At 49.9% G+C, this 24,169-nt stretch overlaps 1 protein-coding gene across 1 annotated transcript in view; it reads right to left on the minus strand.

Annotated features, from left to right (window-relative positions):
• LOC120852630 (colorectal mutant cancer protein) overlaps positions 1-24,169 on the minus strand; it is a 311,627-nt gene that overhangs the window by 14,340 nt on the left and 273,118 nt on the right. The window contains exons 13-15 of the mRNA XM_040225966.1: positions 16,162-16,396; positions 13,603-13,809; positions 9,528-9,628 (exon numbers count right to left, since the gene is read on the minus strand). Coding sequence (XP_040081900.1) covers positions 9,528-9,628; positions 13,603-13,809; positions 16,162-16,396 — 543 coding nt within the window. The remainder of the gene's footprint in view (positions 1-9,527; positions 9,629-13,602; positions 13,810-16,161; positions 16,397-24,169) is intronic.

Genomic DNA, 24,169 nt, shown 5'->3' on the forward strand with positions numbered 1-24,169 from the left:
CTGGAAAAGACCCTGATGCTAGGAAAGACTAAAGGTGGGAGGAGAAGGGGGCTACAGAGGATGAGACAGTTGGATGGCATCACTGACTCAATGGAGCAAACCCTGGGAGTTGGTGATGGACAGGGAAGCCTGGCATGCTGCAGTCCAGGGGTTGCAAAGAGTCAGACACAACAACAAAGTGTCTATACAGTCTAAACTTCTCATCTTTTTAAAGAAAATCCAGCCAGCAGTAGTAGATATCCTAACTCCTCTACAAGCATGAAGTTATTTAATTCTCACCACAAACTTGGAGGGCAGTCCTGTTATTATTCTAGTTTTCTAGATGAGGCGCTTGAAGCGCAGTTGAAGAGATTCGCCAGTGATGCCTGTGGAGCTCGGATGCACTAGGGCTCTTTGTGAGTCAGCATGGTGCTGCAGTGTGCCAAGTCACACAGAGCAGGCAGTGGAACAGGAGACTGGTGAAAAGCCCAGGCCTGCGGAACTAAGGAGGGTGTGTCCCGGATAAGGATGCTCTGCAGGTGTTGACTTGGGGTGAGTCTGCCTAGAATAGCAGCACGATGGTGGCCCAGACCACGTTTCCTGCACATCTCGCCGCTGCCTTGCCCGTGCTACAGGGTCCTTTGATGTCTCCATCACTGCCATTATGAGATCTGAGGGGAAGGCCTTCTCTCTCAGCTTTTGGAACATGGGGGAATGACGGAAAGATGAAGAAATCTCACCTCAACCCCTGGGATGAGAACTGATGTTTCCCTTGGCCCTGTGAGGCCATCTCTGGAGCTCAGCCATTTATTTACAAGGTAATGAACTTATAGGCACACCGTGTATTCCATTAACATCCTGTAGACCCCTGTGCATTTATGGAATTCTAAGCACAACCTCTACTGCCTGATTATAAATCAGCCACATAGGAAGCACCAGCAAGTGCAAGTTTAAGAAGACAGTACCTTTAAAAATAACGGCCCCACTAATGAAACGGTAATGATCCTTCCTGTGGCCTCAGCAGGGCTCCCTCTTTAACTGGTTCCCTCTTCATTTCACACAAGAGAAGACTACACATGGACATCACCAGATGGTCAACACCAAAATCAGATCGATTATATTCTCTGCAGCAAAAGATGGAGAAGCTCTATCCAGTCAATAAAAACAAGACCAGGAGCTGACTGTGGCTCAGATCATGAACTCCTTATTGCAAAACTCAGACTTAAATTGAAGAAAGCAGGGAAAACCGCTAGACCATTCAGGTATGACCTAAATCAAATCCTTTATGATTATACAGTGGAAGTGAGAAATAGATTTAAGGGCCTAGATCTGATAGGTAGAATGCCTCTATGGAATGAGGTTCGTGACATTGTACAGACGACAGGGATCAAGACCATCCCCATGGAAAAGAAATGCAAAAAAGCAAAATGGCTGTCTGGGGAGGCCTTACAAATAGCTGTGAAAAGAAGAGAAGCGAAAAGCCAAGGAGAAAAGGACAGATATAAGCATCTGAATGCAGAGCTCCAAAGAATAGCAAGAAGAGATAAGAAAGCCTTCTTCAGCGATCAGTGTGAAGAAATAGAGGAAAAGAACAGAATGGGAAAGACTAGAGATCTCTTCAAGAAAATTAGAGATATCAAAGGAACATTTCATGCAAAGATGGGCTCGATAAAGGACAGAAATGGTATGGACCTAACAGAAGATATTAAGAAGAGATGGCAAAAATACACAGAAGAACTGTACAAAAAGGATCTTCACGACCCGGATAATCATGATGGTGTGATCACTCATCTAGAACCAGACATCTTGGAATGTGAAGTCAAGTGGGCCTTAGAAAGCATCACTATGAACAAAGCTAGTGGAGGTGATGGAATTCCAGTAGAGCTATTTCAAATCCTGAAAGATGATGCTGTGAAAGTGCTGCACTCAATATGCCAGCTGCCGGGAGCCAGCGTGAGGAATCCCACCTGTGACAAGGTAATGCGGAAGGAAGCCTGACACGCTAGGATGTGATCGGCTTCAGGGATTCCCCCTGGAAATTCCTGAGCATCCACCCCCAAGACCAGAATCTGCCTGCTTTACTGTGTTACGCTTTCCACCTACTCTTCTGTCATTAACGGGACTGTCCCCCCACCACCTTTTTCTGGAAAAAATTAGAGCTTTTAGATAATAAATCTCCTGGGCATAATACGAGTGTTTCAATCCAAAAACCCCTCTGATGGCTTTTTAGCCTGCCTGCAGGACTCGTACAGCTGCGCATGTGATTGTTTGAGGCCTCCTGACTGCGGGAGGCACAGGAAGCTTGAAACATCCTAGGAATGTAGGGGCTTCTGAGGAGTCAAAATCATTAGAATAGGACTGATTAAAGGTTTCATTTGTTGAGCCAATACTTGCTGCCAAATTTTCATATCTTTTATTTTTAGATATAGTTGGTATATAGAAAAACAGGTAGTAGACCTGGTATTAGCAACATTAGATCTTTGAGTTAAGTACTTTCTTTGTTATAACCCACTGCACCTTTGTTCTACAGGAATGAAACTTTATTTAGTACTTTGAGGGTGATGCAGAGTAAAGAAAAAACACTTCTAGGGGAAGGAGTTTTCTGGTTGATAGACAATTATCCAGGAAGAGAGCCATAAAAATGTTAACAAGCCTCTTGGCCAGAAGATAATGTAAACCACCTGAGACCTTTTGTATATGGGAGGGTATGCAAAAAGAAAGCCTTGTCTCAATGAGGGTCAGGACTGCTGCCCCTGCATAACTCTGCATATTCCATTATGTACAACTTGGGGTATATAAGCTGATTTTGAAAAATGGTTTTTGGAGTCTTGCACCGATGCTGGGCTTTCCCATGTCGTTCTTTTCTTTTTCCGGCTGAATTCCCATCTGGAGCGGGGAGGCTCACCATGTCTACTTACTTGTTCTGGCTTCTAAGATCTGTAAGAGAGAGAGCCCAAGGTGGGGCACTCTCCGATATTCAAACGGACGCAGGTGGCCTAACGTAGATGGTGCAAAGTCCTTGTCTGGAATTTTATTGGTTTTCCCCGTAAGCCAAGTTATTCAGCCTCCTTTTCTCCACTAAATTTTCCTACTACACTATTTCTTCCTAATCTAATCTTATATTAATAAATAAATGTCTTTCCTCGCCTATCCGTCTCCCCTTCGAATTACCCTGGATCCACCGGGGCTGGACCCCGGTAGCCAGCAAATTTGGAAAACTCAGCAGTGGCCACAGGACTGGAAAACGTCAGTTTTCAGTCCAATCCCAAAGAAAGGCAATGCCAAAGAATGCTCAAGTTACCGCACACTTGCACTCATGTCACATGCTAGTAAAGTAATGCAGGAGAAGAAGGGGACGACCGAGGATGAGATGGCTGGATGGCATCACTGACTCGATGGACGTGAGTCTGAGTGAACTCCGGGAGTTGGTGATGGACAGGGAGGCCTGGCGTGCTGCAATTGATGGGGTCGCAAAGAGTCGGACACGACTGAGCGACTGAACTGAACTGAACTGAACTCTTCATTTCAATCCAGTATGTGTGTGGCTCAGGAACAGTATTAATCCATAGCTACTGGAACAGGGGTCAGTGGGTACCATCAAGTCTGGAAGACTTCTAGAGCTGGACAGATATTTTTTGGAACTTGGATGTGGATTTGAACTCCAGGAGGCTCCCTGTGGTTTGCTCTAAGGCTCTCTGACAACCACAGGCTCTGTGGGCACTGACGGTGATGAGTGGTCTGTACCATCAGCAGCACAGAGAAGAGGTGCCTGAGGAACCTTCAGGAAGATGAGTGTCCAACTGCAGGGGATAAGAAGGAGGGGTTCACAGCTTGAGAGAGATGGGGTGGGGTAGGGGGATAAAGCAAAGGGCATGCTCATGGAAAGATGAACCGTCTGGATGAATCTAGACCACAGATAACGTGTAGGGAAACATTTGAAATACAGGCTAAGAAGTGAAGTTAGGGACCTACATATGATGACGAAGGTCCCACCATGGAAGATCTGTCTGCAGAGCCACATGATCAGAAGCATGACTTAAGGTGTTTTTTTGTGGGGGAACACAGGATGGGACCAATGGCAGAATGACCCATTGAGATGCTACTCTGATTTCGGAGGGGTTGAGGGCTAAATTCAGGAAAAGGCAATGCAAACTTCATGGGACAGATGGGGTTTAAGGGGAAAAAACAATACTATCTGCTAATAAGAGGCAGACTTCGAAGGTTTTACATATAATAGGAGTTCTGAAAAAGAGGCCAATTTCAAAGGGCAGGAGGAAACAAAATAATTTCTGTTTTGGACTTCCTGTTTTAAGGCTCTAGTCTATTCAGGGGAGATGTCCAGTGGGCAGAGAGAAATGAGGCCGAGATGGTTTAGGGATCACTTAGAAGGGACAGAGGCACCAGTCATACAGCTGGGTGAGTAAGCCATGATTCCTGCACCCCTTACCCGCCACCCCCCACCTCTCCTGCAGGGAGTGGAGGAGGGAAGGAGAAAGGGAAGGTCATGTTAGTCGCTCAGTCATGCCTGAATCTTTATGACCCTATGGACTGTAGCCTGCCAGGCAAGAATATTGGAGTGGGTTGCTGTGCCTTCCTCCAGGGGATCTCCTGACTGAGGGATTGAACCCGGGTCTCTTGCATTGCAGGTGGGTTCTGTACTGTCTGAGCTACCAGGGAATTGAGGGAAGGAGAGGCAGGCTCATAACAAACACAGCAATGATGTATTCAAAGAATCTGCCTGCAATGCAGGAGACCCTGGTTTGATTCCTGCGTCAGGAAGATCTGCTGGAGAAGGGATAGGCTGCCCACTCCAGTATTCTTGGGCATCCCTGTGGCTCAGCTGATAAAGAATCCGCCTGCAATGTGGGAGACCTGGATTCGATCCCTGGGTTGGGAAGATCCCCTGGAGAAGGGAAAGGCTCAGTTCAGTTCAGTCGCTCAGTCATATTCGACTCTTTGCGACCCCATGGACTGCAGCATGCCAGGCTTCCCTGTCCATCACCAACTCCGGGAGCTTAACCAAACTCATGTCCACTGAGCTGGTGATTCCATTCAATCACCTCATCCTCTGTTGATCCTCTGTCGTTCCCTTTTCCTCCCACCTTCAATCTTTCCCAGCATCAGGGTCTTTTCCAGTGAGTCAGCTCTTCGTATCAGGTGGCCAAAACATTGGAGTTTCAGCTTCAACATCAGTCCTTCCAGTGAATATTCAGGACTGATTTCCTTCAGGACTGACTGGCTGGATCTCCTTGCAGTCCAAGGGACTCTCAAGAGTCTTCTCCAACACCACAGTTCAAAAGCATCATTCTTCGGTGCTCAGCTTTCTTCACAGACCAACTGTCACATCTATATATGACCACAGGAAAAACCATAGCCTTGTCTAGGCGGACCTTATTCGGCAAAGTAATGTCTCTGCTTTTTAATATGCTGTCTAGGTTGGTCATAGGTTTTCTTCCAAGGAGCAACCGTCTTTTCATTTCATGGCTGTAGTCACCAGCTGCAGTGATTTTGGAGCCCCCCAAAATAAAGTCTCTCATTGTTTCCATTGTTTCCCCATCTATTTCCCATGAAGTGATGGGACCAGATGGCATGATCTTAGTTTTCTGAATGTTAGAGTTTTAAGCCAACTTTTTCACTCTCCTCTTTCACTTTCATCAAGAGGCTCGTTAGTTCTTCTTTGCTTTCTGCCATAAGGGTGGTGTCATCTGCATATCTGAGGTTATTGATATTTCTAAGTATTCTGGCCTGAAGAATTCCATGGACTGCATAGTCCATGGGGTCACAAAGAGTCAAACATGACTGAGCAACTCTCACTTTCAGGGCACACAAGAATCAATCAGTAAATTTTATAGACAGGGAAGAGGCCCACACTCAATGGGTAAGCACCCCCCTGCCAGCACATGGAGTCCAGCGGAGAAAGCAGTGGTGTGAGATTTCCTTGTGGCCTTGCCGTGTGACCTTGAGTGACCACTCAACCTTGCTGTCCAGTCTCCCCGCCCCTGCCTCCTCCGCCTCACACAGGGGACACCACCTCCTCCTTGCCGCCTCCTAAGCATGACGGAGAAACCGTCTGCTCCTCTCAGCTGTGCCCAGGTCCTCAAGGTAGGCTAAACAAACACCACAGAAGTACACGAAGATTCCTTTCTGAAAACTCCCTCTCCTGAGCTGCATAGTCAGCTTACTTCTCCGGTGAGAAGGCTGTTCAGTTATATTTTACTAGGAACATGAGCAAGACGGGGATCTGGGGTGGAGAAAGGCTTTGCAGCACACAGCCTGTGCAGACAACAGGGGAGACTAGGTGCCCTGATAAGAAAACTCCTCATGAGCAAGACAGGAAACCTGGTCATCCAGATGGGGTTTTATGGCAAGCCTGGAGCCAATATCCCACAATAAGTGCTCAAGGAAGTGGAGGGAAAAAAATCAGACCAGATGGAAGTTAGACGGTAAATGTGTGACTGCATGAAGGCCTGGTTTTGTTCCAGACAGAAGAAGGTTGGGCGTAGACAGCAGGATTGCAGGGCTGCAGCCGCTGGGGCAGGACAGGGACCAGGCAGCGACTGGAGTGTCGCAAGGCCCTTCCCGGGGCTCCTGCCAGAATAGCCCACGCCAGGCCTCCGCCCCAGGTGGCGCCAGTGGTAAAGAACCCACCTGCCAACACAGGAGGTGTAAGAGGTGCAGGTTCGATCCCTGGGTGGGGAAGATCCCCTGCAGGAGGGCGTGGCAACCCCTCCAGTCTTCTTGCCTGGAGAGTCACAGACAGAGGAGCCTGGTAGGCTGCAGTCCACAGGGTCACAAGAGTTGGACATGAATAGTAACTTAGCACGCACAGCCTCTGCCCACCCCTCTACACACCCGCTCTCTTCAGTCCTGTTCCTGGGGCCCACAACTTTGGTGTTTGGAAGCATCATTTTCCAAAAAAGGAAAATGTCTGAAAATTCTGGGAGGAAACCCTGGACTGACTCAGCCACTAGCTTGGCGGTGATTTAACACCTTCAAGGAAGGTGGTAGTTTCCAGTTGACTTTTAAAAAGAGAAACACCCCAAACCTCAGTGCTTGGGCATCTATGTTATAAACCCTCATGAAATAATGATTCTCATTTCTAAGCTATGTATACAGTATAACTATGTTATTTTCCTTTTTCCTGTAGCCCTGTGGGTTCTTTCTTGGCTCCATATATCTGGGGCTTGATTAGAAATCCATGCTAACCAACTCAAGGCTGGCTATTGGAAATCCATTGTGACTGACAGAACAAATGAAATCTCTTTATGTTTAGTCAGCAGAGTCTGCAACCTGCTTGTGCTAGCGAGGGCCTCTGAGGTTCGGGGATCTTGAAAAATGCAGGGGCTTAGCTTACAGACACAATATCCAAATGGCTCCCAGTTGGAAGCAGGGGGTGGTTTGTGTCCCTGGTTTCTGGTGCAATCACATCATCAGGATTAGGTGAGGGCATTTTCTGCACAGCTTCTCTCTTCCCTCCTCAAGCAAAGCGATTACCATTTAACCACATGGCCAGAAGTGCTGGCAGTGTAGAAACTGAGCTATTACAACTTGGAAGGAAAGAGCAAAAGTGGCAGTGAGTCAATCAGGAGGGTAGTGAGGTTCCCTACAAGGCAGCGTTTGGTCCACCCTCAGCTGGAGGCTTCACTATAAAATCAACAGCCCTGGCTGGATCAAGACAGCAGCCTAGCAGGCACTGTAGCCTTCCCCTCCATTCCAAATCCTCCCAAGTGATGGCAAACATCTATATATTTTTTAATCCTAAAGAATGATGGAAACTAAGGAGCGTTCTTTGTCTGCCAGAAGCTGTGAGCAATCGTAAGAAAGGAAAGGCAGGAGAGACCTGGGTCAGACGCGCGGCCTAGAGACCTCCGTCAGCAGGGAGGACAGAAAGCGTGGAAGGTGCGCTTACGAGCCACAGCCAAGTCACCAGGCTCAACTGTAACGCTCACCTGTGAGGAAGCAGTCAGTACAGCAGGCAAGATGTTAAGTATAAGTGTCCTCAGAGAGACGCAAGAAGATATCATTATTACGAGAGAGATGATAGATTTAATCAACAAAATAAACTCAACACATCAGTCAAACACCATGGTGGCTGCAGCTAGGGAATACATTTGCTGTTGTTTAGTTGCTCTGTCATGTCTAACTCTTGGGACCCCATGGACTGTAGCCCGCCAGGCTCCTCTGTCCATGGGGATTCTCCAGGCAAGAAGACTGGAATAGGTTGGAAAGTGGACCTTAAGAACCTCCTCAGTTCAGTCGCTCAGTCGTGTCCGACTCTTTGCGACCCCATGAACTGCAGCACGCCAGGCCTCCCTGTCCATCACCAACTCCTGGAGTTAACCCAAACCCATGTCCATTGAGTCAGTGATGCCATCCAGCCATCTCATCCTCGGTCGTCCCCTTCTCCTCCTGCCCCAATCCCTCCCAGCATCAGAGTCTTTTCCAGTGAGTCAACTCTTCTCATGAGGTGGCCAGAGTACTGGAGCTTCAGCTTCAGCATCAGTCCTTCCAATGAACACCCAGGGCTGATCAGAACCACACTATTCATAGGGCAGCCACAGCCATGAGACCTACTGAACGCTCGATGTGTTGGCTCATTTGAATCTGATGTGCAATAAGTATAAATGTACTAAATTCACAGTAGATTTTGAAAATTTAGTAAAAAAAAAAATTAGAAGAAATTTTTCCAAAAAATAATTAGAAAAATTAGAAGAAAGAATATCTTTTAGAGATATGGATTTATATTTTGAAATATTTTGTATGCACTGAGTGAAATACAATACGTTATTAAAGTGGAGTATATCTGTTTCTTCTTTTTTAAAAAAACATGGGTCCTAGAACATTTAACATTATGGTGTGATTTGCATTACTTTTCTGCTGGACGGCCTTGCCCTAGAACTGAGTGCAAAAGGGTGGGGAGAGGATGAAAAGTCAGGATATGGAAGACAGATCTAGAAAGGACAGAGAAACAGCCACAATAGAGGAAAACGCCCAGAGGTAAATAAACTGAGGATGTCTGAGTGGAAAGAGACCAAGATGGTGAGGCAGGTATTCTCACTGAAGGTGGAAACAAGGTAAAGACACCTGTTTGTTTTTTTTGTTTTCTCTTCAGTCAACTTAATTATCTATTTGAGGAAGATGCTATATGTATAAAGCAGCCAAAGAAACTGTTAAAAATTCCCTAAAGAGCCAACAGAATTTACCTGCAATATTCCATCCCAGTGATACCAAAAGACACCTGTTTTGACTGTCACCGTTTAAGACAGTCCTGAGATTCTAGCCAGTGCCACACCACAACGGAAAGGTGCAGAAGCAGGCCCTTTCTGTCTCCAGGTGGCATCACTGGATATATTTTCCTCTTGCACTCACCTTTCTGGCCTGCAGGCCTGCACAAGAAGGCGGTACGGGGCCTCCTCTCTCCCAGGCACCTGTGATACCCCCAACGAGTGGCGTCAGCAGCTGCGAGAACCGACCCCAGCCATCACCCCTGGCCTACGCCGTCACCCCTGGAAGAAACTGCCTCTCTGGGCAGCGGGCTGGGTGCTTACCGACGGATGGCGTTCGTGAACTCCGTGGCCAGCTCGCTGTCGCCGCACGCTGTCCGCAGTTCGGCCAGGGACAGGGCAGGGGAGGCGGCGTCCGGACACTCCTGAGGACGCAAAGCACTGGGTCAGGCCTGCGGCTGAGCCGAGGGCACCGACGGCAGAGCGGGAGGCGGGCAGAACGGCAGGGCGGCCCCGGCCGGGCGCCCGCAGCGCACCCAGGCTGCCCCACGTCCCGAGCACTCACGGGCGCCCAGGTCACACACACGAGTCCCCTCGTCTGACCACCGTGACGGCCTTCTGCAGCGGACACTGTCAGTGTCCCCTCCTGGCCAAGGAGGACACCAAGGCTCAAGGAAGTGATGCTGTCCTGAGTCACTGCCAGGACCCGGCGGAACCAGGATGCCCACTCCGGCCAGCGCTCCTCACTCAGGAAAGACGCGTGGGAAACATACATGCTTGTGTGGTCCCTCCCCCACCCCACACCCTCCGGGGAGAAACCTGGTCTCCTCTGGATTCAGGGGCTTCACTGGGTCCAGGTAATCATCTAGAAAACCCAGGAGAAGGGGAGGAAAACGGAAGTGTGTCTTGGCATCAGACAGGAACTTTGACGTCACCTAACCCAACTCATCCGAGAAGGCGATGGCATCCCACTCCAGTACTCTTGCCTGGAAAATCCCATGGATCGAAAAGCCTGGTAGGCTACAGTCCATGGGGTTGCAAAGAGTCGGACACGACTGAGTGACCTCACTTTCACTTTTCATTTTCATGCACTGGAGAAGGAAATGGCAACCCACTCCAGTGTTCTTGCCTGGGGAATCCCAGGGACGGCGGAGCCTGGTGGGCTGCCGTCTATGGGGTCGCACAGAGTCGGACACGACTGAGGCGACTTAGCAGCAGCAGCAGCAGCAACCCAACTCCTCCTGTTTTACAGATGAGGACACGTGAGAGCCTTTAGAGAAGGCCTAAACCCAGCATGGAGCACAGTCCATCTATAACACTGTGACTGTGCCCATCTGAGCGGCCCACTGTCTGCATACAGATGGAGGGCAGCTGCTCTGCTGTGGAATAAACAGAGGGGGACAGTGCTCATCTGATAATTTGCTCAGCAGACATTTCCTGAGGATTTACTACAACCCAGGCTCCAGAAGAAAAAGCCTGTGCCCTGTTACTCGAGACAGAATGTAGACAGAAGGCTGCATCTCAGTGGGTGAGCGCTCCAAGGGGTCAGGGGCCCAGGGCTGGAAGTCCAGTTGACAGGAGGCACGAGGGCGCCTCTGCCTGCCCACATAGATGCGCCACAGCCCCCGGGGCTCGGGAGCAGAGCACCGCGTCTGAGCTCTCCTCCGGCCCCCAGCTCTGCTCTCTTTCCTCCGCTCCACCTGGCGTCTTGCAGCCCCGAGCTGCCACTGACCAGCTCTGCAATCTCTCCAGCGTCCAACACCCTCTGTGAGCACATCGACTCCCCCGCGGGGCTGACGCGTCTCCTTAAAGACAGGCCAGCTTTGTTTCCCCCGGTGCGGCTCACCGAGCGCGTCTAGTAATCTGCTGCACACAGACAAGAACTGAAAAAACCTAATGTGATTTGGTTAAGATGTGGGACTCAGCCTGTTGGCCAAAGGGAAGTTTTAAACGAAGCACAACACCCAACCACCTCCCTACCTTGAATCAAGAGTAGGTGTTCTAAACTCCAGTCTGGCTGGCCACCTGTTTTTATTAAGGCCCACAGAGTAAAAATTGTGTTTCTATTTTTTAAATCAAGGGAAAGAAAGGACTATTTTATGATATGTAGGAATCATATGAAATTCAAATTTCAGTGTCTATAAATAAAGCATTGTTGGAACCTAGCCACGTGCCTCTGTGTCTGTATTGTCTCTTCCTTCGCAGTAAGGAAGAGACAGTTTTGCAATGGCAGAATTACATAGGTGCAGCAGAATCTGTATGACCCCCAAATCCTAAAATACTGACTATCTGGCTCCAGCCTCTGCTCCAGACTGCTTGCCTCATCTACCAACAGATAAGACCAAATGAATAGCCCAGAAGGGAGATATTATTGATAGAGTAAATGGGTCTAATTTTTGAAAGACAAAATAATCAGCTTACTCTAATTTCATTACCTGAACAACACAGGGTACTTTTATAAAAGCTCTGTACTCTTAATGTAAAAAAATAAAAATAAATCATCTGGTCTTTTACGTCAAAGAGATTTCTGTGTTTTGGAGCCATTCCACAGAATACAGTGCTTCCCCCAGTCAAAATAAATAGGAAGAACCAGGGGAAAATGCTCAGCTCATGGGCCTCTCCTGGCAAGAGCTCAGTAAGTCCACTTCCACCCCACCCTAAGAGTACATACGCAAACACAGGAGCTCTGTCCCAGAGTGACGGCTCACAAACTCAAAGGGCTGTGGATAGATTCTGAAGCCGTTGCCACAGAACGGACAAGCCATGTCTGTGAGCCCCGGATTCTCCCGTGTGAAGAAGCACTGCTGCCCACTCCATGGTCAGAGCCCTCAACCCCGTGGTCAGACCCCTCAGGCACTGGCATGTGGTCTCAGGGTGCACCCCCTGGTGACCTTTCCCAAGCTCAGACTGTGTCACGTCCCTTCCTGCAAAAGCCCCTCTGCGATCCCTCGCCGTGCCCAGGACGGCGCAGCTGGTGGGTCTCTCCAGGCAACACATCAACGCCTCCGCCCCCTGGGCTTGGCCTGTGCTGCTCCATCGGCCCAGGGCAGACTTCCACGTCCTTCCTGGCCTCTTCATTGGGCTTGCACCCACTCTCCACTGGGTCTGTGTTCAGGAAACCTGCCCCTAACCTCCAAATCTGGATCGTGGGTCTGGCCTGTGGCCTCCCCTCGCACTGGGCATCGATCTTTGCACTCTGGATGTTGTGCCCTCTGTTGTGATCATCTGTTTGCCCATTGGTGTCCTGCACTGGAAGCTAAAATCCTGGAACTACCTGCAGCATCTTGCCTGGACCACGTCACATCCATCACAGGAGTGGACGACTGAGAAGCAGCAGGGCCTTGGGAGAGCAGCCCCACTGGGTGCTGTGGCCCCGGCTCCCTTGGCACCCTTGTAGGTGAAGTGGGCAGAGGGCGGCTATGGCCTCTGGAGCAGGCAGCACAGTTCTTAGCTGTTTAGGGGAACCATTCTCTGCCGCGTAGCATCAGCAAGGGGCTTCCTTCTTAAGGACACTCCTCTGGTGGAGACACCCCTACACCTGGGCCATGAGGGGCCACTCACAGAGCAGCAAGTCACTGCACGCCCACAGTCTCGGGCCAGAGATAAATGGGTCAGGAGCAGCTGGCGTTCATCAGAAACAGAAAATCGCATGCACGGAATTCCAGGACCCTGTGGCGAGGGATGTCTTTCTTTAGGGTCTAGACTATTTTTTTTCTCCAATTCAGTATTTGGGATTATTCTGCAATAGAGGATGACAGAATGAGCTTGAATTCTAGAAAAAAAGACTTGAGGGCTAATGAAAGTGTGAGTTTGCAAGATGATGCCGCCGGCAGCCCACACTCTGCACTCTTCGGGGTAACTCAGCGCTCGCCTTCCTCCCCCTCTGCCTCAGGCCACCTCCTGCCTTCCACCTTAAGGAAGCTGAGGAGGAAGCACGTGAGAGGAGGAGGACCAGAGTCAGCCAGACTGGGGTTAAATCCTGGTTCTGCCATTTACCAGCTGTGAGACCGCCCCCGCCCCCATTCTTTTATACCTCATTTTTGCCATGTAAAGGGGATAACTCCTGCTTCCCGGGAGTCATGAGACTCAGGGGAGATGACGTGTGGTGCTCAGTACCACGTGATCAACACTGAGGATCACACGGGCCAGGAGGAGGGGGTGAGGTGAGTACCGGCCTCCTGGACCACTGTTCAGGCCACTCCCCGGATGAGACCATGATCTATGAGATGCTTTACCAGCTACATAAAGTGAGGTGAAAAAATGTGGACTTGGTTTCTTTGCACTCAAAACGGCACTGTCTTTCAGATCTCTAGAATGGCTGCAGTTCCTCTGCACGTGAGGAAGCGGCGGGCAGTGAGCGCAGCTCTGCGGGAGGGGAGGGGGCGCCCGGCCGCCCTACCTTGCCGGCCGCGTCCTTGCCTCCGCTGCTGGTGGGGCTGAGGGAGCGCGCGCGCTGCTCCTTCTGCTCCTCCACCTCAGACTTGAGGTGCTCGATGTGGACCAGGTAGGCCTGCTCCTGGGCTTCTCGCGTGCTCAGCTTCAGCTCCAGGGCCTTCTTCTCCTTCTCCAGGAGGTAGAGCTGGGCCTTCAGCTCGGCCATCTCCTCCTGCAGGGCACAGAGCACATGAGGGCCTGGTGGGGCGACAGCGGGGCCCCCGACCGCCACTCACAGCCTCGCGGGAGACTGGACGGCTGTCTCCACATGCCCGCACCACGCCACGGGCTTGCCACTGTGCACCACAGCGGAGATCAACGGGTAGAAGGGACAGGCCTGCAGGCTCTGGCTCACAATAAGGAGCATCTTTCTAACAACCAGGAGATTCCACCTCCTCTTCTATACTCACCTTGCTGGAGGCCAGTTTTCTGCAGGCAGAGGCTAACCCATATCAAAGAGGTTGAAGCATCTGACTAGGTCCCTTCTAAATTCCGTTTCCTTTCCCATTTTCCATGACACCAATCCATGGATATCATCACTCTCATGGCAGTTGGGTCCTGCAGCCACGCTGGGCAGCTCGGGAGCATCCACAGCAGTGACAGTGGCCCCAGGCCCTATCGACTTCAGGGCCCAAATAAAATCCATGGAAACAGAGCCCTCCTCAGGTGACTATTCTTCAGGTCACTTCCTGAAGGAGCTTGCAAAAGCCAAAGGAGAGTTTGCTGTGAAGAGTAAGAAGTGACCCCAAAATGGGACAGTGCTCTCCGGGACCAGGTAACAGTGAGAAGCACTAGCATTTACTGAGCATGTAACACTGCTTTAAATGGTTCTCCTAAGCAGCTCATTAAGTCCTCTCATCCTGAGGTAGGTACTATGAATATCTCCATTCATGGATGGGACACTGGGGTAAGCAGAGCCTACAATCTCTTCTCAGCCCACATACTGAGTAAATTATGGAGCCTGAGTGTGAACCCACGACATCCAGCTCGGAGGCCAGGTAAGCACCAAGCTACAGTCCCCCTTTCAGGGTGAGCCCATACATGACCCTTGTCCTTTGCGTCTGCTGGAGGGCGAGTCCACCAGCCCATGACCACCTGGTCAGTCTCCCCAGCTCTTTCTGTGATCCTACTTAAAAGGATTCTTCATACACGGAGTCACTTCATACACTGAATCCCTTGAGAGGGATTCACCAAGTCACTGACTGACTGTGGTCATCCTGGAAGTGACCCTCCTCTGGGCTAAGAAGCCACAGGCCTGCTGTGCTGTCTTGGGTAAGCCAGACACAGGTGAGGGGATGGTCTCAGCTCCAATGTGGGGAAACACTGGGAGGGCACCCAGCACGGCTGGTTACACTCAGGGACGCTATTAGCCACGGAGAGGGCAATGTGCTGAGCAACTGCTCAAAAGAAGACGCAAACCTTTCCTGACGATGACATAAAACCAGGATGAAAGGTGTTTCCACACACTGAACCGTCTCATCTTTTGCCACTAGAAACAGGATTCTTAAGGTGCTGGCAACACTGTGTCCTGAGCTAATATGGACAGTCACGCCCAGAACAACACACAGACGCAAGCTTGAGAGAAGGAGAGATGAATGCATGGGTGCCAGAGATGAAGCGGGCATTCTGCCCAAGAGGAAAGATGAGGCAGTCACAGTGCTGGTCCCTGAGGGCTCGGATGGGTAGGGGCCCGAGGACCTGGGCTTTCAGCACCTGCACAAGGGCGGGGTGGACAGCCAGGCCAGAGCGCCCGAAGGGAGCACTACCTCATAGAGGAGACTAGAAGGCTGCCTTCTGGAGGGGCGGCCAGGACACGTGTGTCCTCAGGTTTTGGGTGGGAAAAGAAAAGCCTCCTTTGAGGAATCCGATGACAAACCTGAGGGGTGTATAAATGTACAACAGGAACTCTCAGCCAAGAATAGAACAAAGACCAGTCCTAAATCTCTGAAACCTGCAGGTCCGAACAGGTCTAAGGCCACAAGTATCTACAGGGATATCTCTACCCAGGACGACCAGGACGAGGGCGAACTGGCGCCTGGGGTGTGATGGGGAAGGTGGTTGTTGGCGTCCCACACAGCACCAAACGGACAAGGGGGTCAGGAAACCAGGGCTCCTGTCCAAATGCTGCCCTGGCCTCGCTCTGTTCTCCCCGCCTCACCTTAACATCAGCATCAACCCAGGAAGCACCTGCAAGCATTCTGGAGGCCGATAGGAGGCTGTTTCACCCTGCCGAGACCTCTTCTGGCTTCTCCTGGAGATGAGGTGTCCCATTCTGGCCTGGGACCCCCCGAGGCTTCTCCAGTGCTGAGTGAACCTCTCTAGGAGCACTTCCAGCTCAAGGGACCCTGGACATACTGAAACCATTCCTGTCTACACACGAGGTTCTGGCTGTCCTCCTGTGGAGAGGCAATTGCACATGGATGGCTAACCAGCTCTTGAGAGGCCTTTTTATGTTTCCTCCTGATGACAGCAGAGTGCAGGGGATGAGGGTTGAGAAAAGGCACCCCCCCCCCGCCACGGATACCTTCATGGCCATGAGCTCCTGCATCAGCACCGCATTCTCCAGGTCTAGTCGCTGGCTGTCTCCCCGGGGCTTGACGTCGTAGCTGAGCGGGTCGATGTGGATGCTCTCCAGCTCCAGCATGGTCAGCTTGACCGCCGCCCTGTCATTCCTGAGCTGCTGGATGTAGTCCTTCAGCCTTTGCTCATCTTCTTTAGTGAACTCCGTGTCACAGCTGCTGGCTGTGGAGCTGGTCGTGCTGAGAAGACAAAACAAACCACCTCACTGCATCTCTAGTAACTGCTAACAGATCTCTTCCTCCTCATTCTTCTCCAGTACTTTGGCCACCTCATGCGAAGAGTTGACTCACTGGAAAAGACTCTGATGTTGGGAGGGATTGGGGGCAGGAGAAGGGGACGACAGAGGATGAGATGGCTGGATGGCATCACCGACTTGATGGACATGAGTTTGAGTGAACTCCGGGAGTTGGTAAGGGACAGGGAGGCCTGGCTTGCTGCAGTTCATGGGGTTGCAAAGAGTTGGACACGACTGAGCAACTGAACTGAACTGAACTGAACTTCTCCATACCTTCCTCTCCCAATAGCACCCAGCTGGTAATGCCAAAACATCAACAACAAAAAGCATTCTTCCTAGCACTGGACATCAATACCACCTTTTGGGAAAGAGACGATGTAAAGAATATCAGAAATGTCTACACCCTTTAAGACAATATGTGGACTTTAGAAATGAATTCTAAGGAAATAATTCCACAGAAGCAAAAAGATACACACATACAAAGATGTTTCATGGAATATAAGGTTTAGTGAGTTATAGTATATATCAAAAAGAATAAAATTACATAGACATTATGGAAATAATTATGACAATGGTGGAGAGAGTTTAAGGAAATAGGATGAAAAATATGTCACACAAATAGTTGTACACACTGCTATATTAAAAATGGATAACCAACAAGGACCTACTGTATAGCACAGGGAACTCTGCCCAGTGTTATGTGGCAGCCTGGATGGGACTGGAGTTTGGGAGAGAACAGGTACACATATATGTATGACTGAGTCCTTTCATTGTTCACCTGAAACTGTTATAGTATTATTAATCAGCTATACCCAATAAAAAATAAAAAGTTTAAATTAAAAATGAAACAAAATAGGTGTGCTTATGGACAAGACTTAACAAAAGGGATACGTTAAAGGAACAGAGCAAGGTGAAGAACTAAGTATCTGTAGTATGACCTGCAGACTGTGTGTGTGCGTGCACACACACTGTGCAGACACACACCCCAGACCGCTGACAGCCGCCCCGGGCGGTGGGAGCCAGAAAGAAGGGCAGTGAGGGCACCCTCTGTGGGTCGTATTGCCACAGCTTGGAAAGCAGGGTGCCCCCAGGCCTCCCCGGCTGTTCCTCCCCCATCATGGATGAATATAAGTCCTTCACAGGGACACACGCGGTCCGAGGGGCCCTCGGCCACCCACCCTGTGGGAATGCTAAGGGGGCTGGCAGTTCTAAGGAGCACCTGGGCCTGAACCCCGGGAACGTGACAGGCCACGCATGTTTCTGTGGGTTCCGGAGTCCCCCGGCAGGGTGAGCACCACAGGAAACCTGCAGCCTGGCTCTCAAGACCTACAGCGGTTTCTCTGGACACCCCTGCACTTTTCATAGCCCGCATGGAACTGGCTTTGGAAAGATGGCAGATAAACAAGCAAGGGGCCTATTTAGCTGTCATCAAACAGGCCAGCCTGGCATCACCATCTCTGTCGTTACAGACCTGGAAGTGGAGGTTCTGAGACATTTCGTGACTGGAACCCGGTGCAGCTGGGCCTGGGCTGACGTTGCCTCTCCCCAAGATTTCCATTGTGAGGTGCTGAGCCAGGAGCAGGGACTGGTATCCACAGGCTGTTCCACTGCCCCGAGCCCAGGCCTGCCCTCCTCACCTCACAGCAACAGGGTAACAGGCCCCCAGCCAGCAGACGAAACCTCCTCACAGCCTCGATGTGACAGGAACGTCCCATTCTGGTCTGTGACACGTTATCAAGAAGGTGAGGCTTCCAGGGAGGGAAGGGTGGAAGGGATGGTATCCACACACACGAGGAAGAGGACTCCCTAGGGCTCTGGTGGTCTTTAAGTCAGAGAACTCCGGCCAGCATAAAAGCTCCCGATTACCACAGACTCTCTGAGGCCCCCTACCCGCCCTGACTCCATCAGGACGGAGCGAGATCAGTCTGACCAACACACACCACCTCTTTAGAGGTGGTGATGGTTACTTACACGTGTCCAGTGGAGGTGAGCAGGGAGAGCTGGTCAGAGAGTGTGGGGCCAAATGCCAGGTCTCATAGGGCCCCATAGGGTTGTGTTTTCTCTCTAGAATTAGATGTAGAAGCCCCTGGAGGGTCTGTACTAGAGGAGTGACAGGATTCACCTTACATTTTAACAGGCTCCCTCTGTCTGCTGTACTGAGGAGGGATACAGGGAGGCAAGGTCAGAGACAGGGAACCCTTTTGGGGGCTATTGTAACAAGCTCTGGAGAGAAGGTGGAAGCTGAGAAGACAGGAAGGAGGTTAAAAACTATTCATCCATCAGCGCTGTGTTCTCAAGCTGTATTTTAAAAAGGATGAGCAGCAATGCCCTCCAGCTGGAACGCTTCAGGTGTGACGTCATAAACAAAGCAGCGCACGGGAGCATGAACGAGCAACCGGTGTTGCCAGCAGAGGGCGCGGGGAGCCGGCGGGGCGTCTGGGGGTGACAGCTGCCCAAGAGTGGCTCGTCCTGCGGAGAGACAGGGTCCTCCCTCAGCGCCTCAGCCTTCTTCAGCAAAGCTCGGTGACAGGCATGCCTCACACAGAAGCACCCTCCTGGGTGGTTTGTCAACACAGTGTGGAGGGATAGATGCCTAAGGCCTACGGTTCCACGTGTGAGCAAAATTAGAGTGCACTGAAGCGGTGGCAGTGTTCACAGCGCATTCCACGTGACTGAGTGAGGAGATGCCCTCCCAGACACGGCATGTTTAGACGGCACGGTGCTGGGAAATAGCAACACTTTTTTTCCAGTGAGTGGGGAGAAGGCTTCAGGCAGGAAAATCCTCTCCCATGAAGCTGAGACTCACCACCAGAAGTTCACTTTACAGCTTCTTTTCATGAAAAGTCACTTTGGAAAATTTTAAATATACAGAAAACCCAGAGATAATCTAATACCTGGGTGGCCTTTTTTCATGTTTTCTTTGAAATGCTGTTTTAGAAATGGAACACACTTGGGCTTCCCTGGTGGTACAGCAGGTGGGAGTCTTCCTGGCAATGCAGGGGACACAGGTTCCAGTCCTGGTCTGGGGCCACTGCACAGGCCGCAGAGCAACTAAGCCCCCCTGCCGCAACTCCTGGGCCCACGGGCTGCAACTGCTGAAGGCCATGAACCCAGAGCCTGGGCTCCGTAACGAGAGACGCCACCGCAAGGAGAAGCCCGCGTTCTGCAACTAGAGAGCAGGCCCCTCTCTCCACAACTAGCGAATGCCCACTCACAGCAGTGGAGAAGCAGGGCAACCAAGTACAATAAATACAGAATTTAAAAAAAAGACATAGAACACACTTGAGGTACCCTTTGATTCCCGTCACTTAAAAAAGATATTTCCTACAAATTGAAGGTAACTTACACCGGTCAGCATGGCCCTCATCAAAAAGTTTACAAATAGTAAATGCTGGTGAGTGTGTGGAGAAACGGGAACTCTCCTGCTTAACTGGTGGGACTGCAAGTTGGTGCAGCCACAGTGGCAAACAGTATGGGGCCTCCTCAGAAACCTAAAAGTAGAATTATCATATGATTCAGAATCCTATTCTTGGGCAGGTATCTGGACAAAACTATAATCCACAAAGATACAGGCACCCCTACGTTCACAGCAGTACTGTTTACAATGGCCAAGAGATGGAAGCAACAGATGAATGGATACAGAAGATATGGTGTGTGTGTGTATAAAATGGAATATTCGCCATAAAAAATACAAAATAATGCCATTGGCAGCAATGTGGCTGCAACTAGAGATTATCATACTAAGGGAAGCAAGTCAGAAATGCCATATCACTTATATGTGGCATCTAAAATGGGACACCAATGAACCCATCTATGAAATAGATGGGTTTCCATGGGGTCGCAGAGTCAGACACAACTGAGTGACTGAAGTGAACAGATGAAACAGAAACAGGGACACAGAGAATGGACTGGAGGTTGCCAAGGAGGAGGGCTGGGAGAGGGAAGCATTGAGAGGTTGGTGTATGCAGAACGGATAAACTGACATATAGATATGATTTATAGATATTATACATAATATATACAGATCTATAAAACTGGTGTATATAGGATGGATAAACAGCAAGGTGCTACTATATAGCCCAGGGAACTATATTCAATATCCTGTGATAAACAATAGTGGAAAACAATGTATATATATGTATAACTGAGGCACTCTGCTGTACAGCAGTAGTTAACACATTATAAATCAAATATACCTCAGTAAAAAAAAAAAAACAAAACTACTTCAAAACTCAAAGGACAGTAGAACCTAGAGTTAGTTCTCCAAATATTCTGCAGGCCCTGAAAGGTGAATATGTTGGCATATTTTCTGTTTAGCAGGACTGGTGCTCCCCAGTGGCTTTCGAAGACTAGTGGTGAGGCTGGGGATGGCAGTATCACCTGGGAACTTGTTAGGAATGCATGTTCCCAGACTCCACAACCCAGAGTCAGAGAGTCGGGAATGCTGGAGGAGGGCAGCCATCGATTTTAAAATGTACCATCCAGCTGATTCTGAGGCTCAGGCAGGTTTGAGAACAACTGGTCGACCCCACAGGATAAGTGGGCATTTGCAAAGTAGCCTGTAAGGTAATGGGACCCCATCCCAAATTCTCTCGGGAGTGGCCACTACGTTCCTGGGCTGATCTGGTGGGTACCAGTAAGTGCGAGCAGGTCTCTGACATCAGGCAGACCCGAGTAAATGATCTTCCTCTACCCATGCCTAGCTTTATGGTCCAGAGTAAATTACCCAAGCTTTCCAGTTGTGGTAAAGTGGGGTCCTGAAGCCAGCAGGCCACACACCATGCTTGCTTTGGGGAAGGCAGAGGGGGAGGGAAGCCGGGCCAGTGGCCTCTCCACACCCAACACCAGGCCCAGGACCTCCCTCTTGGGATGGCAGCCACCTAGCAGGTCCTGCAGAAAACTGCCTGTCTGAGAGACAGCACAACAGCCAGTGCTGACTGGACCTGAACACCCCCAAGAACTGCCTGGGAGACACTGACCTGGGTGGGTAGAGGCTGCCCGGCTTTGGGGTGTCCTGGAACCCTCTGGGACCGGGGCTTGATCCTGAGTCTTGCAGGGAAGGCTTCTGTCTCACCCTCTCTACTGTGGTAGAATTTTAAGAGAGAAAGAAGCAGAAAAGAAGGGCAAAAGGTCTCCCCCCCCCCCGCCAATCTCCACCCCCTGGAAAGCTCAGGGCTGTAATGCTTTTCCAGGGGAGAGTTTAATTCCAGATAAGCGCCCAGCCCGGCAGCCCCTCGGGGCAGCTTCCGTCTCCTTCCAGAACACCCCAGCGGGCAACGGATCAGGCGAGGCTCATTACAGTTCTGCTCTGTGCTCCCACGGTCCTACCCGGAATATGGCTCTGACAGCACTGGGTGGAGGGGAGGCCATGGCCCTTTCTCAGCCTCCTCTAGACAAAGGCGCGGTCTCCAGAGAGCTGGCTGCCGCTGCCGGGCGGGGGGCAAGTCAGCCATTAACCCTCGGGCTGGGGATGCAGGAGGATCGCAGGATGAGCACACTTGTCAAGGGCTCCTCCTCTCCAGGGTGAGGCGGATGGTGGGAGAGGGGCAGATGAAAGAAAGCCCGGTGTTTTGCTCTGGTTTCTCGAGGAGCCAGGCCAGGCTGTGTGAGTTTCTTCTTTCCTGATGCTCTGCTTGAGCTCCCCTCGGCTGGCTCGGTTCAGAGTCCATTAGTGGCCTGTGGGACGTCCGCTCACTGCACACGTGGGGGCCTCTGGCGAGGGGAGCGCTTGCTGGCCGGCCCGGGGCCCCCACCCGCTGCCTGCCTGATCGTGGTGGGACTGGATGTAACAGTGGAGTTCAGATGGCCTCTCTTCTGTCCCTCTCCACTGTGTCTGATTCTTGTCCTCAAGACAACTTCCCCTCTTGCTTTATAGGGAAAAAAATCCCATCTTTTTTTTTTTCAGCTTCCTCATCTTGTCTTGGCAGAAAAGAACATTTCTTTTGCCTTGAAAACCAGAGATGGATCCTTCCTAAAGTTTTTCTCAATGTCTTACACGGCTCCCAGTTACAACCTCACTTACACCAAGTGCCACCGGGGGGCCTTCTAGTTGCTGAGCATTTAAAATTTATTTGAAGGGTGGCAGGCGTCAGGCCAGGTGACATTGGGCCCCACTTCCCTGAGCAGAAACTTGAGCCTGTCAACTGCCTGAACCTTTCAGTGTTGTGCTGGGTATCCACCCATGCCCCACCACGTTTCTGACAATGCTTTGTCACAAAGGAGTAAAAATACTCAACACAGTCCAAACCTCCTAGGTCTGGATGCTCTCATATGATTATAAGAATTCTTTAGGAGAAGTGGTTCAGGCAGGAAAAATTATCCAAAAAAAAAAAAATATATATATATAGCTGATGCTCAAGCACCAAGTTTAAACTGTGCGGATCACTTATACCTGGATCTTTTAAAAATAAATAAAGTTCTATAGGACTTTCCTGGCACAGTGGATAAGAATCCACCTGCCAGTGTAGGAGTCACAGGTTTGATCCCTGGTCCAGGAAAATCTCACATGCCATGAAGCAACTAACTCTGCATGCCCCAAGTACAGAGCCTATGCCCCAGAGCTTGTGAGATGCAGCTCCTGAAGCCACACACATAGAGCCCGTGCTCCACAACAAGAGAGGCCACTGCGATGAGAAGCCCACGCAAGGCAAGGAAAAGTAGCTCCCGACTGCTGCAACCGGAGAAAGCCCGAGCAAAGCAACAAAGACTCAGCGCATCTGAGAATTTAAAAAACATATGTATATAGTATTACATTTATGATGGAGGTTGGGGTAATCTGTGGTGAGTCCTGGAACAGATCCTCTGAGATTATACTGGTAGGTAAAATCTGCCACCAGATAATTACAGTCCTCAAACACTTTCTGCTTTCAGAAACTTAGCTGACAGTGGAAGGCAAAATGAGAGACACAGTTAGGAGACAGATGATATTTCTGCTACTACTTATAAGGTGCTGTTATGATGATGTTGGAAACCAGGCATCTCTAAAACAAATATTAACCTGCTCCTGATTTGGTTGCTGATAACATACTGAGAGAAACACCATATAGATCTGATACTTCTACTGCTGCTAATAATTTCTCTGACATTAAAAAAATTAAACACTTTACAGTCAGCACTCCCTATATACGAATTCTGCATCTGCAGATTTAGCCAACCTCAGGTGGAAAATTTTTGAGGGGAAAAAAAAAAAAATCCAGGAAGTTCCAAAGAGCAAAACTTCAATTTGCCATGTGCTGGCACCTATTTACATAGCATTTACATTTTATTTACAGTTATCTACATAGCTTTTACATTATATTTGGTATTATATAAGTAACTTAGACATGATTTAAAATATATGAGAGGATGTGTGTAGGTTCTAATGCAAATACTACAATGTTTTACACAAGGGACTTGAGCATCTTTGAACTTTGGTATCCACAGAGGTCATGAGAAACGCTGGACTGGAAGAAACACAAGCTGGAATCAAGATTGCCGGGAGAAATATCAATAACCTCAGATATGCAGATGACACTACCCTTATGGCAGAAAGTGAAGAGGAACTAAAAAGCCTCTTGATGAAAGTGAAAGAGGAGAGTGAAAAAGTTGGCTTAAAGCTCAACATTCAGAAAACGAAGATCATGGCATCCGGTCCCATCACTTCATGGGAAATAGATGGGGAAACAGTGGAAACAGTGTCAGACTTTATTTTTTGGGGCTCCAAAATCACTGCAGATGG

Source organism: Oryx dammah, unplaced genomic scaffold (genome assembly GCF_014754425.2).
Source record: "Oryx dammah isolate SB20612 unplaced genomic scaffold, SCBI_Odam_1.1 HiC_scaffold_26, whole genome shotgun sequence".
In the NCBI taxonomy this organism is placed as follows: Eukaryota; Metazoa; Chordata; class Mammalia; order Artiodactyla; family Bovidae; genus Oryx; species Oryx dammah.